The sequence below is a fragment of the Nothobranchius furzeri genome, chromosome 12, assembly GCF_043380555.1.
Source record: "Nothobranchius furzeri strain GRZ-AD chromosome 12, NfurGRZ-RIMD1, whole genome shotgun sequence".
Classification (NCBI taxonomy): Eukaryota; Metazoa; Chordata; class Actinopteri; order Cyprinodontiformes; family Nothobranchiidae; genus Nothobranchius; species Nothobranchius furzeri.
Genome location: NC_091752.1, coordinates 53,563,767 through 53,581,167, shown reverse-complemented (window position 1 = coordinate 53,581,167; position 17,401 = coordinate 53,563,767). Strand labels below are relative to the sequence as shown.

Sequence of the window (17,401 nt, the reverse complement as noted above, 5' to 3'; positions counted from 1 at the left end):
CACCAGGGTGGGCAGAGAATTTGGCGGTGTGGCCCCAGGTAATCACCTTATGCCTGACGGAAGGAGGAACAAACAGGGTGCGGTTGGGTACCTGATTGGGACAGGGGTAGTTCCTTTGAGCCTCGAGCACCTGATCCCGTATCTCCCAGGTAACGGCTCCCAGGACACAATCGGGGGGTATGATGGTAGTAGGCTCGGGATCTGAATTCACCGAGAACTGTCGTGAGAGGGCGTCGGGCTTGACGTTCCTGTTGCCAGGTCTATAAGAAATGATAAAGTGAAAACGAGAGAAGAACAAGGCCCACCTGGACTGACGTGGGTTGAGTCTCTTAGCTTCCTTGAGGTAGGAGAGATTTTTGTGATCCGTCCATATCACAATGGGGTGCTCAGCTCCCTCCAGCCAGTGCCTCCATTCCTCCAAGGCGAGTTTTATGGCCAGGAGCTCACGATCTCCCACATCGTAGTTCCTCTCTGCGGGTGAGAGGCGCCGCGAGAAGAAGGCGCAGGGATGGAGGCGGTGATCTGTGGGGGAGGTTTGAGATAGAACAGCCCCGACTCCCGTATCCGAGGCGTCAACCTCGAGTGTGAATTGCTTTGCAGGGTCTGGACGGGTGAGAATAGGTGCCTGAATGAATCTCTCCTTTAACTCACAAAAACTTCTGGAGGCTTCAGCGTTCCAAAAGAAAGGCCTCTTTACCGAGGTCAGTTGTGTCAAAGGGGCGGCTATCTGGCTGTACCCCTTAATAAACCGACGATAAAAATTAGCGAAACCCAAAAATCTCTGCAGCTGTTTGCGTGTGGAAGGAGTGGGCCAGTCCTTTACTGCCTGTACCTTTTCGGGGTCGGGTCCCAGCCTTCCACTCTCCAGTACGAAACCTAGGAACTTAACAGATGGGACATGGAATTCGCATTTCTCCGCCTTAACGTAGAGCCGATTTTCGAGCAGGCGTTGGAGAATGGCACGGACATGACCAGTGTGTTCCTCGGGGGTCCTCGAAAAAATCAAAATGTCGTCAAGATATACCGTGACGAATTTGTTCAGGTAGTCGCTCAAAACTGTGTTTACCAGGTTCTGAAAAACGGCGGGTGCGTTCGTGAGGCCAAAAGGCATGACTAAATACTCAAAATGTCCTATTGGTGTTTTGAAAGCCGTCTTCCACTCATCTCCCTCTCTGATGCGAACCAGATGGTAAGCATTTCTGAGATCTAACTTGGTGAATATGGTAGCGTCTTGTATGGGTTCAAATGTGGATGACAGTAAGGGTAGTGGATACTTGTTTCTTATGGTGATTTGGTTTAAGCCACGGTAGTCTATGCAAGGTCTCAGGGTGCCGTCCTTCTTGGAGACGAAGAAGAAGCCGGCACCCAGAGGAGAGGTGGAAGGCCGAATTATGCCGGATGCCAGGGACTCGGAGATGTACTGTTCCATACTTTCCCGTTCAGGTTTGGAGATGCTGTAGAGACGGCTAGAGGGAAGAGGTGCTGCGGGGAGAAGATCTATGGCACAATCATAAGGGCGGTGAGGCGGTAGGGAGGATGCTTTGTGTTTAGAAAATACCTGCTGGAGGTCATGATATTCAGGAGGAACCCCGGTGAGGTCGGGGGGTGTGATTTTCAGGGCTCGAGGCTCGGAACTAGGTCGGGCTGGTCCCAGACAGGTTGAATGACACTTGTTGCTCCACATCTCCACCTGGTTTGTGACCCAGTTAATGCGGGGGTTATGGTTCCTTAGCCAGGGATGACCCAGAACCACAGGAGACTGGGGGGATGGAAACACAAAAAAGGTGAGTTCCTCGCTGTGGTTACCTGATGTCATAAGGCGAATGGGTGTCGTCTTGTGGGTGATCGAAGTGAGGGAGCCCCCATCCAAGGAGGACACCCGGCAGGGTGTTTGTAGAGGAAGGGTGGTGACCCGGAGTTGCTCCACTAGCTGTTGGTCAAGGAGATTTAGTTCGCAACCTGAGTCAATTAATGCCAGAGAGGGAAGAGTTATTTGATTATGTGACAAAGAACAGTCCAATACACACCGAGAGTTTAAGTCTGACCGAGAACCACCCACCAGTACTCTCGGGGCTACTGATGGGTCCTGTAGTTTTAACTGCTTGGGGCAGTTGGCCACAAAATGCCCAGGCATGCCGCAATACAAACACGCCCCTGAACTCATGCGCTTGTTTCTCTCCTCTTGGGTTAATCTAGCTCGGCCAATCTGCATGGGCTCACTGGGGGGCGGAGCTGGAGCTGCTGGATTCACATTTTGCGGGCAGTTAAGACGAGATGGTAATGGGAAGTTGTTACCTCTTTGGCGTGCCTTATGTCTCTTTTCCATCCGACTGCACAGTGCGATGAGACTCTCGAGATCAGGTGGTTCTTGGCAGAACGCGAGTTGATCCTGAAGCTGCTCGTTTAGAGCCTGGGTGAACGCCCCTTTAAGCGAGGCTTCATCGAGGGTGGAGGTGGCGGCCAGGGTTCGAAACTCTATGGAAAATTCAGCGATTGAGAGCCTCCCCTGACGTAAACTCCAAATCTGTCTGGCCACATCGGCCGCTGACTCAGGCTTGTCAAAAGTCATTTTAAAATCTGCCAGAAACTCGTCTAACGAGTTCTTGAGGAAGCTCGGGTTTCGGCTCTTTGCCTCCGCCCACCGGAGTGCCTTGCCGCGTAGAAGACCGATGATGTAGGAGATTTTAATTTCATCGGTGTAAAAGGACTCCGGTGATCTTTGGAAAGCCAGCTGGCACTGGAGGAGAAAACCTCGACAAACCTCCCGATTGCCATCGAAAATCTCCGGTGGAGGAGAGGTGGCGACCCGGAAACAGGGTAGATCGGATGGTGCAGGGAGAACGGGTCCGGGCCGACTTGGAGCGGGGAATGAGGCTTGCTCCGGAGAGGTGAGTGGGTGGCTTAACTCCTTTATCATAGTTCCTAATTCAAACAAAGTCTGGTTAGTGTGGGAGAGTTGATCGGACAAAGAATGGAGCGAATTACTGTGCTGAGCCAGGGTGGCGGAAACGGAGGGAACTGATTCTGTATTGAGGTTAGAGGAATGGCTGGATGATTCTGTCATGAGGTGGTGAAGTGATCTAACCCACGACATACAGAATCAGATCGGAGACGGTTTTAAAAGGTTTAAATAAGGATTTATTGAAGGGAAACCAAGGGAGCAGCGTAACGAAGCTGAGTTCTTGCGCAGGGAGGCTGGTGCGGGAAAAGGTCTGGAGAGGTGGGAACTGGTTTGAGGGAGGAGTGGTCCGGTCTGGGTAGCAGGGATCCAGGAGTGAGACGTGGAGGGAGCTGAGCTTGGGGAGGTCCAGGAGGGTTAAGTGGGCAGCTGGAGGTGGTTCTGGCCAGGGGAGAGGCTGAGAGACGAGCGGGGTTGGAGCTTCAGATGATGCGGGCTCCAGAGTTCTGCCAGTCGAAGATGAGTGTGGAGGTTTTGTCTGGAGACAAAGCAGGAGGTCAAAAGGTAAAAATCCAATATCTAAAAACACATCTAGTTCTCAAAAAGTTAAGAGCTCGAATAAGTCACACGAGTGGCTGTTAGAAGGTACCCAGGTAGAGTAATCATCCAGCGAAGTGTAGGAGTCTCCCAGCTGCTTAAATACCCCTGGCCAGCTGATGAGCAGATCTGCTGCAGCTTGGTCACCTCCAGACACGCCCACCTGCAGAGGGAAACTCAAAAGACAGGGAGTGACAGCAGGGAAATACCTCAGACCGTGACACTAGCTCCCAAACCATAGGTTCTACCATCAAAAACTTTATATGTGCATGATCCATGGATGATTCTGCATGTTTTTTATGGCTCGCCCATTTCTGCCCAACTTGATTTTTTGCTAGATCGCAAAAAATGCTAAACTTAATTTCAATTACCAATCCGTCATTTTTCGTCGAATCAACTTCAATCTTTGTACAAATGATCTATAGACTAACCTAAGTCGTTGTGATGAAGAAAAATGTGGAATTATTGAAAATTGGGCTAATGACGTCATGTTAAATTTAGCGCCCTAGCTAGCACATGTCCTAATTGATGATATCTCCACCATTTTTCAAGATAAAATGATGAGGCTCTACACCCTTACAAAGTATGAGAGATAAGCAGGTTGTAATGTGGCGTTTATAGCTTAGTATCAAACAAATGTACCAGATATTTATATTTAATAAGACATAATATATTATTTACAAATAGATCCTAAAACATAAACATACTTGTTGTTAGCATCAGCATTAATAGCATGAGCTAATACAATAAATTAGCACAATCCACTACTTACCGCGGTTGCCAACTCTCACGCAGTCTGTACAGGCTCTCACGCCACAACCTTCAATCCTCACGCTGAAAAGGTCATCTGTCTGAGCAACACTGCTACCAGTGCTGCTGACTGTGCTTACCTCCTCTAGCTACTGCGCTACGAGTTTGATTGACTTATAGAAGCGAGAAAGGGTAGTTGACGCCCTCTAGTGTTGAAAAGCTAGAATTAAACTCTGGTTCTGTTAAAATATTTCATCAAATCCCAGCACGTTTTAGCGGTTTCTCAGCTCCAACACACCCGATCAGTGGCTGAATCACCTGTGCTGCAGCTCATCAAGCTCTGCAGATGCCTGTTAATTAGCTACCTGCTGAACAGTTGTGTTTTTCTGCCAAACTAATGTGTCATTTACAAGGGCGTCAGTTTGTTTCCAGAATTGCTGGGGACAATAACCATACACTTGAGTGGGGTTTAAAAATTGCTGGGGACAATAAAGTAGGCTAGCACAGGGGTCGGCGGCTCTGGAGCCGCATGCGGCTCTTCCATCCATCTGATGCGGCTCTGTGTTTGTAAAATAATGAATGGATATTTAAATAAAATGCTTTATATTTTACTGCATTAATTTTACATCTGTATGCCAATTCTAAATGTAAAGATTGTCTGTGTAAACCTGAACAGGTCCAACCTGGTCTTACTGTGAGACCGGGTTGACGCGTCACGCTTGTGCGTAATCATAGGCGCTTTATTAGCTGAAGACGATGTGAGATTCTGGGATTCTCCTCAGACGGCTCCTGGATGTGTCGCCACATTGGAGACGGGAACAAGCGCTATTCAGCCAAAGTTTCATCATCAGGGAACATTTTCTAAGTGACAAGTCTCTCTGAGAGACCGGGTTTGGAAAACACTCGCTTCAGTGGGAGGAACCTTCCCACATGCGCTCTGGGTGGCTCTGGGGTTAATCAAGTTTAATTGTTTCTCTTTGCAACAATCTTCACACGAAGGCAAAACAGTTAAACGGCAGGTTACATATATTTCCATTTGACTGTTTATTTTGACAGATGAACTCAAGGATGTTGCTTGGTTTGAAAGAATTACCCCGACGCACACGGATGCGCATGGATGAGCTGATATTTTAATCGTTAACGCACATCGCGGAGGTAAAAGATTCCCATCAGAACATCAGAGCTTTATACTGGACACTGTGTTCAGCGCGGCTCGGAGCGCCCACGGTGGACAGTGAGCTGAAGATCTGAGGGGTTCGCAGCGCAGCGCAGAACCATGGTGCATGCAATGATTTCCTCCCACTGAAACAGTCTGGAAACCCGGTCTCTCTGAGGGATGTGTCACTTGGAAAAATGTTCTTTTTATGAAATTATGAAACTGGCTGAACAGCGCTTGTTCCCGTCTCTAATATGGAGACGCATGATGCGTAGAGACATTTGATCACGCACAAAGTTCGTGTGGAGCAGAAGCGGTCGGGCCACGGCAGGTGAAATGTTCCTAGCCTACATGAAGGGAAACTGTTTAATTGTAACATTAATACGTTACTGGACACGCTGGTCTGGTTGGTTAGACCAGTGTTTGAAGAGGAAAACACACACACACACACACACTAATTAAAATATATGCTGATAGCATGGACTAGAAGACAGGTGATGGTTTACGTATTTAAATGATGATCAGGCTGCTGTAAAATGTAATCTCCATCCACATCCAGACAGAATCATCCTCTATTCTGTCTCTATTTGCTCTGCTCTTGTCTGGGCTGATCAGCTGATGGTGCGCCTAACTAGCGGCTGATGCACATTTTACGCATTTGGAGAGGTGGGCTGGATGCTGTGCGTTTACTGGAAGATGGTTAACGCACGGGTGTAGACTACATATTAATGACAAATGAATGAAAATTAAATTGTGAGTTTTTACTTCATATTTTATAAATAAAAATGACGGGGGAACACATTTATGACGTCTTTTTAAACTAAATTTTCTAGCGCGACCTGCCTGCTTCACTTAAGTCACTGCTTATTAAGGTCCGTCCAGAATTACTGTGGGAAACGGGTAATAATGGCTCTTTGATGGGAATAGGTTGCCGACCCCTGGATAAGATCTGAGCTGGTAAAACAAAAATCCTCATCAGCAGGCGTTTTTGAAAGTGGGGGGGACACAGCTGCCAATCACAAATTTTGCCGGGGACATGTCCCCGGCGTCCCCGGTTAAAATGACGCCTATGGTCATTTAGCCAAACCATGTTCGTGTGACTTCAGGGTCACGTGAGTGAAACCCAGCTGGGTTTGCGACTAGGGAAACTAATGTCGCTAGCTGGGTGGGTTTATTCACACACTTTGGGTTTGTTGGAATTTTCAGGTAGTAGGTAGGTGTTTCGTGCGTAAATTCAAAAGCTGTTGGCAGATCGGGGTGTTCTGACCGTAAAGTGTTACGACAGTTTTGCTCTTGTTTACAGTATAGTAACACGCTTATTAAGCAGGGTTTATTTTAAATAGGTGACAAAGATACAGAACTAGTATAGTCATAATTATACTAGCTAATATATTTGCTAATATATTTTGCTAATATATTAGCAAAAATGCACAGTGTTTGTCGTAATTCCGTGAATGACGATAATGGGAGAAGTTTCTTGTTTACGGTATAATAACAATATTTTACAAGCCATTTACAACAACTGCCAGGTAAAAATACAACAAGCAGTAACTTCCGGAGATAGACCCCGTCTTTTGGTCTTTTCGGGTAAACAGCCGGAGACGTAGTAATCGGTCTGCGCATGCGCATTTCCGCAATCTAGCACATAACGACCAGATAATGATGCGTAGCGCGGATAGTCAGGTCAGGGGTCCCCAAAACAGCTCAGAGGGAGTTTTGTTTCTTTAGGTTGCCAGACTACACATGTATTATAAATATTGCGCCACAGTGTTTAAACGAAAATATAAGTTACGTTGTTTGTACTTTCTGAAATTAGACATTTCCCGCGAAATCCGGGGTTTTCTCTATGGCCGCTGTCTCTTTAAAACGCAGGAGGCGTGAGGGGACGTCTCTGACGGTGGGTACGTCCTGAGTCTCGTGAATGATAACCAGGTTGTGTGACATGATAGAGCAGGACTCCAGCGGCAGTAGGAGAGCGTAGAGAAGCACGTGAAGGTGACAGGTTGGATGCTGGACGCGTCTTGGCTGTTGCTCCATAGCTTAACGCAGAGAAACGCGTGGTGCACGGTGCCAGAGCTTCCTGTCGCTGTCCGCACCTTGTAGGGGAAATTCAACCCGATCGAATGACCTACATGTTTTTAGCACAGTCAGATTCAACTTTATGTTAATTACGCAGGGAAATTTGTCCATAAATTATGTACACAATCACAAGAGGTCCCAGCAAACTGGTGACGCAGCGACGGACAGGTGAGTCTGGAGCGATGCTGGGTCATGTTAGATTCTGTCCGATTTGAACTGGACTTGTTTGTAGGACCCAGTCAGCAGCTGGACAACAAGATCAACGACTTTAAGCACAAACAAACACCCTGGAACATGCCTGAGTAAGTGTATGCAGCAGTTTCACACGATCAACACATCAGTGTGTGTGTGTGTGTGTGTGTGTGTGTGTGTGTGTGTGTGTGTGTGTGTGGTGTGTGTGTGTGTGTGTGTGTGCGTGTGCGCGCGCCACACATTTAACACATCTCTGCTACAAACATTTTGTTTTTTGGACAAATCAACTAAACACCTTTTGCCTTTTACAGCCTTCCTGCACCCAAGATCGTATTCAGTCGTCTGAATGGAAAAAAGCACCATCCCTCTGCTCAGGCGCTTCCTTCAGACATTCAGCGTGAAGAGACGTTCTCCTATGCACATGAGGAAAACGTCAAGTTTGTCTCTGAAGGTGAGAACTTTCAATGATTGAAGACAAAATGTTTTAAATTCTGTTTTGTGAATGGTGTGCCACTATCAGATATTTTAAAAGGCTACGATCAGCCACCTCCTCCCCCTTCAAGGCTACTCCCACACAGCTGTCCCGACACTGATAGCCACCAACGGTATTGAGCAGAGGGAACACTCTCACGTCCAGACGTCCTGGCCCACTCCGGCACAAGTGCTGAGGGATTAAATGCATTTTTGGCCTTGATTTGAACCCAACAGCATCTCAGAGACAAGAAGAGACTCTGTGCACTTTATTTGGGGGGGGGGGGGGGGGGGGGGTTTGAAGTGTTTAGTTCTTTTTAGCATTCACACTCGCCCTGCCTTCAGGAGACCTTGCTTGGCTCAGCACGTTTGTTTGTGTTTTTGCTTTTTTAACTTTGTGCCCTGTTGGCATTGAAGCTCAGTCACAGCAGCTCATAAACCACTTCAGTAACCTTGTTGTCCAGGGGACAAGGACACAGAACAGGCCCAGTTCTCTCATTAAACTCTTTTCCCTTCACTAGTAGCTCCACACAAAATATTTTTTACCTCCATAAACAAAACGAGTTCTCTGAAGGCTGCAGACCTGCAGGCAGAAACCAGAGATCAACTCAAGCATCCTGCATCGGATGAGGGAGTTCAGTTCAAGTACAAACATACACTACCAGTCAAAAGTTTTAGAACGCCCCAATTTTTCCAGTTACTTATTGTAGTTCATTCAAGTCCAATGAATAGCTTGAAATGGTACAAAGTTAAGTGGTGAACTGCCAGAGGTTAAAAAAAGGCAACATTACTCAAAACTGAAAAATAATGTACATTTCAGAATTATACAAAAGGGCCTTTTTCAGGGTACCCAGCTGTTCTGCAGCAATGGAGGTTGATCAAGCCTTGAAAGCTAATGCTACTAATTCCCACAGGTGTTCCAACTTTTCTGGATCACTTACAACCGCCTCTGTCTGCATAAAAGCAGTGTTGGATCCAAATTTGAAATCTTTGGTTCATGACGCAGGATCTTTGTACGCCGTCGAGTAGGTAAAAGGATGGTTCCAGTGTGTGGCATCAACTGTCAAACATGGAGGAGGAAGTGTGATGGTCTGGGGCTGTTTTGCTGGATCCAGGGTCGGTCACTTGTTCAGAGTGAGAGGCACCCTGAACCAAAATGGCTACCACAGCATTCTCCAGCACCACACGGTACCCTCAGGGGTTCATCCTACAGCAAGATAATGACCCAAAACATAAGTCCAGGCTATGCCAGAACTACCTCAAGAAAAAAGAACAAGATGGTAAGCTTGCAAAAATAGAGTGGCCAGTAGGGATGAGCCGGATAAAGTATTTTTGACGAATATGAGCATGAAACGAGAAAGCCTCGTAAATATCTGTAATCGTGCTGAAGGAAAATCCTCATTGGGTAACTGACTGTCTTCACGCTCTGATTGGCCAGTCACATAGAGCGCCCGCCCCTCCCTACACACAAAACTCTAGCCGGCCGGGAGCGCAGTCCGTCCGGTTCATCCACGCACACACACAAACCGTAATGGATCTCGCTGTGATTGCTTCACTGTTGCTCACGTTTCTTCAGTAGTCCCTAGGTTTTCTTCAGCTTGCCTCTTTTTCGGTTGAATATTTAAAGTTACTTTTTTCGTAACTTACATGGTGCTTTTGACAAGACGGAGCTGACGTGCTGCGTCAGTCACTAACTCCGCTCCGGTCGGGTTTTTTATTTTTTTTTAACTCCCTCTCTCACCCTCTCTATCTCTCTCACACACAACTTAATCAACATTGTTTTGTTTATCTTTGTGTGGGAAAATGTCAAGAACGTTAAGAAAAAAATCAGTTTAATCAAATTAAAAAAAAAAAAAAAATAAAGTTATGTCTGGTTCTAGCATTTCATATTTCCTAGTTCCTACTGCATGAGTTCAGATGTATTAATCCATGCACTTAAATATTAATGTTCTGATTTTATTGAAACACTTGTTCTGTAATAGTTTCTTTACTATTGTGATCAAAAATATTTACAGTGATCCCTCGTTTATTGCGGTAGATGCGTTCCAGACCTGGCCGCGATAGGTGAAAATCCGCGAAGTAGGGACACCATATTTACAGTACAGTACTATATTGAATTATCGAATGATCACATTCTCTTTTTGTGGGTAAAACTCAAGAAAATTTTTTTTTACTTGTTTTTTTTTATAGTTTTATTACAAAAAGTGCATTTTATGATGAAATTGATGAAAAAAACAGGAATTTCTTGATATTTCGCATAGAAAAATACCGCGAATCGGTGAAAAATACCACGAATCGGCGAATTTCCCTTGAATAAGGCTCCAAAGAAAAAATCCGCGAAGTCGTGAATCCGCGATAAACGAACCGCGAAGTAGCGAGGGATCACTGTAATCTCAATTCTGAGGTTGCTCTGTAAGTAGTTTTCAAATAAACAATACACATATTGACTTCTGATCAATCCATATCAATTTCAGACTTAAAATAATATATTGATGTAAACCACACCCACTTCCGGTTAAACCACGCCCACTTCCGTGTTATGCCACACCCATTCCGAGTACAGATACAGATAATTTAGTTGGTTAAACAGATACGGATGGTGGTGTACTCGCTCATCCCTAGTGGCCAGCACAGTCTCCAGACTTAAACCCCATGGAGCTGGTTTGGGAACTGGACAGAAGAGTGAAAGCAAAGCAACCTACAAGTGCCACACATTTATGGGAACTTCTGCAACAGATATGGGAAGAACTTTCTGAAGAATATTTGATTTCTATTGTAGAAAGAATGCCACAAGTGTGTTCAGCTGTTACTGTATATCTGCCAAAGGCGGCTACTTTGATGAGTCAAAAGTTTAGAATACATTTCGGTCTATAAATTCATTCCATGACTTCTTTTTTAACTCCAGTTGCTTATTTGTGCTGTGCTTTCATATCAGAGTGCAATGTGACTCTAATGTGACTCTAATCTGCATCATTTCCAATAAAAAAAACTGGAAACATTGGGGCATTCTAAAACTTTTGACCGGTACTGTATGTCAGCAGTGCCCCTCATAGACTTTACTTCCTTTTTGTATTTTAACTTGGAGCATATTTTATTTTGAGAGATGACGTGTGTGAATTGGCTCTGTCTTCTCAAACCAGTCAGTCATGGAAGACGGCTGCTCAGACTGAGCCAGGTTCTGCTGGAGGTCCCGTTGAAGGAGAGTTTTCTTCTCCACTGTCGCTACATGCTTTAGTATGGGGACGTCGGTGACTCCATGCACTCTGATAGGTTTCCTTACAATGGAAACCTTTAGCTAATTGACACAATGAACTGATTTACTTTGTGAAGTACCTTGAGACGACTCTTGTGATTTGGTGCTATAATAACAAACCAGATGGATGACGTAGCTGATGTGTTTTCAGCCTGGCGAGCTGTGGTTCATCAGGAGGTCGAGACAGGTCCAGGACTTGAGGTGTCCCAGAGAACAGTTCACTACAAAGAGACCACTCCTGGGCTGCACTTGGACAGTGAGTACAGCTGCTACTCGTGCTGGTTTAGTCTGATTTTATCAGTTCTTTGATAGTTGTGTAAAGATCTTCTCAGCTAAAGCTGCATCTCTTCCACCCAAAATCTCCTAAAGCTACTGATCTGCTTATTTCATTATTTACATAATCACAACCAGTCTGGCAGGCCAGGCTAACCCCAGATATCTGATTTGAGAAAACAAAAATGCCTAAAAAAGCTAAATAATTTAGGGCATAAAGAGAACAGCTTCAGCTCATACTAACTTGTGTCCAATCATGATAATTTAGTAGTTTTTGTAACAATTATGTTAGAAATGTAGCTTCAGCCATTGTTTTTCAGTTTTATGTTGATGTCTGAGGACCCCTTGTGTGGCTGTGTTGGTTTATGCTTACCGCGTCCGCCAGGTCCGCACGGCTCCGCGCGGCGAAATTGCGTCATTTTAACAACCACGCCCCTCCACCGCGCCTCCGCACGGCCCAAAATTTCCGCACCGCGCAACTAGGAAATTTTCTAACCACGCGGAGGGTCGGACGCGGAAAAACATGGCGGACTGGCAAGAACTAGTATGGCAGTGTAAGCTTCATTGGTTAAATAAAACTTGTTTAAAAAAAAAAAGAAAAAACGGTTCGTAAATACAGACATTTGTATGATTCAGCTCTCAGAGATCACCGTGATCAACATGTTGTTGATAACTCTTTGGAGACAAATAGCTCGCACTGTCGGAAAAGATGAGGACCAGGGGCGGATTTAGGACTGAAAAAGATCCGGGGCTTAACTAACACACACACACACACACACACACACACACACACACACACACACACACACACACACACACACACACACACACACACACACACACACACACACACACACACACACACACACACACACACACACACACACACACACACACTAGTCAACATCATATATATTTGTCTTGTACCACATAATTTTTTATCTGAAGCTACATATTAAGCATATTCAGGGCAGAGTATTGTTCCTGTTAGTGTTTAGTGTGAGACGATAGTAAATATTCCCTTTCTTTCTCCAACAACTTTACCTGATAGTAAGCTAACTTTAGGCAAACCAGCAGCACAACAAATATTTTCAAATAAGACTCACAAACCTGAGTCATCACCAGTCTCATCAAAGCTGGGGTTCTGTCGCGGTACTTTTGGTCTAAAAAACGTCCTTATGTCCATCTTCACACATGCGTTTCAGGCAGAGAGTGTAGAAGAAGCCGACTGCTGAAGGACTTCTTCTTCAGTGGTGGAGCCTCAGGCAGGCTGTATACAAATTACTGCCAGCTGCTCCCTCTCTGTTGGACTTTGGTACTGCATGTTACTTCCGCGATTTAGATCCAGGGCTTTTCATAAAACATCCGGGGCTTGAGCCCAAGTAGCCGGGCCTAACGCCGCCCCTGAAGAGGACGCTGTTAAAAAATGCTGGAATGCCATGTTGTAAACAGTCATTTTTACTTCTACTACGGTTTAGTGTTGGATGCATGCCATAGAGCTCCATGCTGCCCCCTACAGTTTGGGAGAATATTGGCTCACCGCAGAGACAAGTCACATGAACCTTAAATGTTGCGAGTTGTGAAGCGCGTTCCATCCGCGAGCCACATCACCAAGCGGAAAGTGAATGCGTCAAGCATAAACCAAGTGGGTCTCTATTCCCAGTGAGTGATGGAGACTGAACCCACACCCCCATCCTACCCTGAGCCTCTGACAAATGGAAACACACACACACACACACACACACACACACACACACACACACACACACACACACACACACACACACACACACACACACACACACACACACACACACACACACACACACACACACACACACACACACACACGCAAAATGCCTGGGACAGTTCCACCTGTAGATATTGGTGGGGACAAATCTGTAAAGGAGGAGCAAAGAAAAATAAATGGTGCTGCAGAAAGGTGAGGAAATCAGGACAGGCAGCAAGATTTGGACCCATTTTAACTACAGTGACAATTCAAAGGCAGGGTGTGGGATATGTGAAGAGAAAAAGGTCACATCCAGCAGGCTCCAATAGTTTGTTTTTGTCACCTAAAATGTGTTTTTGTAGCACTCTAGAAGGCGCTATATCAAATACAGGTAATTTAAACAAGTTAAATCCTGATATCAGTGTTTCACACATCTCCAGTATCTTATTTACTCCTAAACTGACCTTTTCCTTCTCCTGAGGTTTTGTTCCCATAGATCTGGATGAATGGTGGGCCCAAAGCTTCTTAGCCAACATAGACAAGCCCTCTTGATGCTTAAAGTGGATCTGATGCGGTTCTTTGAGAGGTCAGACTTGAAGAATGGGGCCAAAACGGAAAATGAACCCTGAGCCGTTGATTTGATGGCTCGAACTTCCCTGATGTGGTCCAGTTGGTGTTGGAATGCTAAAACCAGAGTCGAGGGCTACTTGACTTGAACTCTTGCCTTCTGACAACTCGGTCTGAGTCGGACTGCAGCGGAAAAATGTCTTAAAGCAGAAGTTTCCTCCTCACAGCAGACAACCTTTAAAACGCAGTAAAAATGTATTTAACAGACGATTCAGTTTTTATTTGCAAAAAAAGGATGAAGTTTTCAAATAATTCTTGTGAATTCATCATTTCAAGTATCCTGGTTTAAGCAGAAATGTTTCACGATGTTTGAAACAACATTTAGGACACGTTTGATTTCCAACCACCACTCTAGTCCGATTTCAGCTGTTATTGTTTACATTTGAAACATTCACATAAACCTGTAACAATATGGCAATCCTCCTGGAACTGTACTCCATATGAAAGCCACAGAAATAATTATGGCCGTAAAGCTCAGTGAGAATATTGATCTGACAAAAGAAATAAGTTAATGGAGAAGCTTCCAGCAGCTCGTTTTCAGCAGTTAACTCCAACACGTGTGCTCCATCAGCAGAAGGTAAGTGCTCCACAGCTCCAGTAGTGTTTAAGGTCTCATCCTGCTCCAGTATGCAGGCCACTGGAATCATAACCAGACCAGTCTGCAGGAGGTGGTCAGTGCTTCTCCAGCGCTTTACACAGGAGGTCATTGAGGCAGGAAATCATCGGCCGTGGATCATCATTCAAGCCTGCTGTGATCATGGCGTTGTCGTAGATCTGGAAAACACAGAGATGTGTAAAAACACCGAAGCTGGTGGGATCACAGCCCTTGTGTACAGGTCTTGTTTTTAAAGGTAGATCTGCTTCAGTTCCAATTCACAACCTGGTAAACCTGTAGCTTTTTAAATGCGTGTTTGTAATCCTTTATACTTCAAGCATCTTATATTCTCACGTTCTGCTTTTTATCATGCAGATGTTTAACTTATTCATGGACAAAGACGTTTATTTTAACCGGGCGGGCCTGGGAACGAGCCCCCGCACCGTAAGAGTAAACAGCACGGCTTTAAAGCTGATCTTCACCTGTGTGAGTCACGTCACATGATCAGGAAGCAAGAAATCTATGAATTATGATATCGTTTTGAGACGCTGTTGTGAAAAAAGTCAGGCGCAAACCGGAAAGGCTTCTGCAGCTTACGCTTTGTCAACAGGCTGTGAAAGAATGGAAAAAGCTAGAAACACGCCGATTCTGCCTGGTGTAAGAAGTGAGTCGACTCTCTTTTGGTAGTTTTGGTGTTTACATGATCATAGAGCACAACGTTCTGTGACTCTTCAAAAACAGTAGAAACGCTCAAAAGCGCTGGCAGTCAGATCAGAAAATGGCTGGCAGTCGTCGTCTTCCTCCGCTTATCCGGGTCCGGGTCGCGGGAGCAGCATCCCAACTAGGGAGCTCCAGACATCCTCTCACCAGCCACCTCCACCAGCTCCTCCGGCAGGACCCCAAGGCGTTCTCGGACCAGATTGGAGATGTAACCTCTCCAACGTGTCCTGGGTCGACCCGGGGGCCTCCTGCCGGCAGGACATGCCCGAAACATCTCCCCAGGGAGGCGTCCAGGAGGCATCCTGACCAGATGCCCAAACCACCTCAACTGACTCCTTTCGATCCGGAGGAGCAGCGGTTCTACTCCGAGTCTCTCTCGAATGTCCGAGCTCCTCACCCTATCTCTAAGGCTGAGCCCGGCCACCCTACGGAGGAAACTCATTTCGGCCGCTTGTATCCGCGATCTTGTTCTTTCGGTCATTACCCAAAGCTCATGACCATAGGTGAGGATTGGGACGTAGATCGACCGGTAAATCGAGAGCCTGGCTTTCTGGCTCAGCACCACGACAGATCGGCTCAGCGTCGGCATCACTGCAGACGCAGAACCAATCCGCCTGTCGATCTCCCGATCCCTCCTACCCTCACTCGTGAACAAGACCCCGAGATACTTAAACTCCTCCACTTGAGGTAGGACCTCTCCCCCGACCCTGAGTTGGCAAGCCACCCTTTCCCGGTCGAGAACCATGGTCTCAGATTTGGAGGCGCTGATCCTCATCCCAGCCGCTTCACACTCGGCCGCGAACCTACCCAGCAAGAGCTGAAGGTCAGAGCAAGAGATGAAGCTAGGAGGACCACATCATCCGCAAAAAGCAGAGACGAGATTCTCCTGCCACCAAACTCGACACACTCCACACCACGGCTGCGCCTAGAAATTCTGTCCATAAAGGTAATGAACAGAACTGATGACAAAGGGCAGCCCTGGCGGAGTCCGGAAACCACATTGCTCCTCCTGGTTTGGAAACAGTTCCTCAGCCTTTCTGTTGCTCCCTCAGTCCTCAATTTCATGGTATTTTTTTTACGTGAAAATCCAGATGAGCTGTCTGGATCTTCTCCACGGAACTTTGGAGCCGCTCACATGCAGCGACCGCGTCAGCTGAGGGGGGATGTTCACATTAATTGCTGTTACATGTGAAAACTCTCTCAGGATGTAATAGGGCCAAAGGCCAACAGCCAATAACTCAATGTCTTTTGTGCAGAGTTTTTGTTTAAGGGTCACATGTGCCAAGATTTACCAGTTCTCCTTAATAAACACAGCCAGACCCCCACCTTTGCGCTAACCGCTCTGCACTCCTGTTGGCCCGCGTGAGTTTAAATCCTTCCAGGGAAACCTCAGAGTCAGCTATGAGCTCATCCATCCATGTTTCCATTAAAAAAGACTACACTACACTGTCTGTAGTCCCACTGCAGCCTGCTCTGCGCTGTGAGCTCATCAATCTTATTGGGAACAGACATTTCCCATAATCACGGAGAGTAAAAATGGTTTAGATCTCTGTTTTCTCTCCTGGAGCTTACGTCCCTCTTTACATTTCCTCCTTAATTCTGGGGGCAGAATCAGCTCTTCTGAGAAGAGAGACCGTGTCCGCAGCGCCAACAGCTGGTCCCCGGTATAAACAACAGGCGCATGGATGGAGACGGAGGATTTTCCAGGTGTGTTCCCAACAAGTTCAGAAAACACAAAAAAAAAAAAAAAAGAAACACAAATGACACAAGTGTGGGCTCAAGCTTAGCACATTTTTGGACTAATTTGTTTCTTTGATCTTTTTTTCTGATTATTTTGTGTGTTTTTTTGGCTTCAAACTTCTTTGGTTGTTTATGGGTGTTTCCATGCCTCTACTTGACTTAAGTGACTCAATCAGTCTCAGTGAAAAGGAATTTTCTAGACCTCTCTGTTGCTGTGATTACCCATTAATGACTGTAATTTTTTTTGCATGGTTTGTGATTAAAAAAGCCTTTTATTTCCTATACTGTCCAGCATTTGTCTCTGTGTTTCAGAGCAGAAG

At 45.9% G+C, this 17,401-nt stretch overlaps 1 protein-coding gene across 1 annotated transcript; it reads left to right on the top strand.

Annotated features, from left to right (window-relative positions):
• The first annotated feature begins 7,371 nt into the window (after positions 1–7,371).
• LOC107376616 (MAPK regulated corepressor interacting protein 2) lies at positions 7,372–14,077 on the top strand. Its single transcript, XM_015945803.3, has 5 exons — positions 7,372–7,649; positions 7,714–7,783; positions 7,985–8,124; positions 11,549–11,653; positions 13,881–14,077. The coding sequence occupies exons 1-5, from the start codon at positions 7,598–7,600 to the stop codon at positions 13,949–13,951; spliced, it is 438 nt and encodes a 145-aa protein (XP_015801289.1). The 5' UTR covers positions 7,372–7,597; the 3' UTR covers positions 13,952–14,077.
• The last annotated feature ends 3,324 nt before the right edge of the window (positions 14,078–17,401 follow it).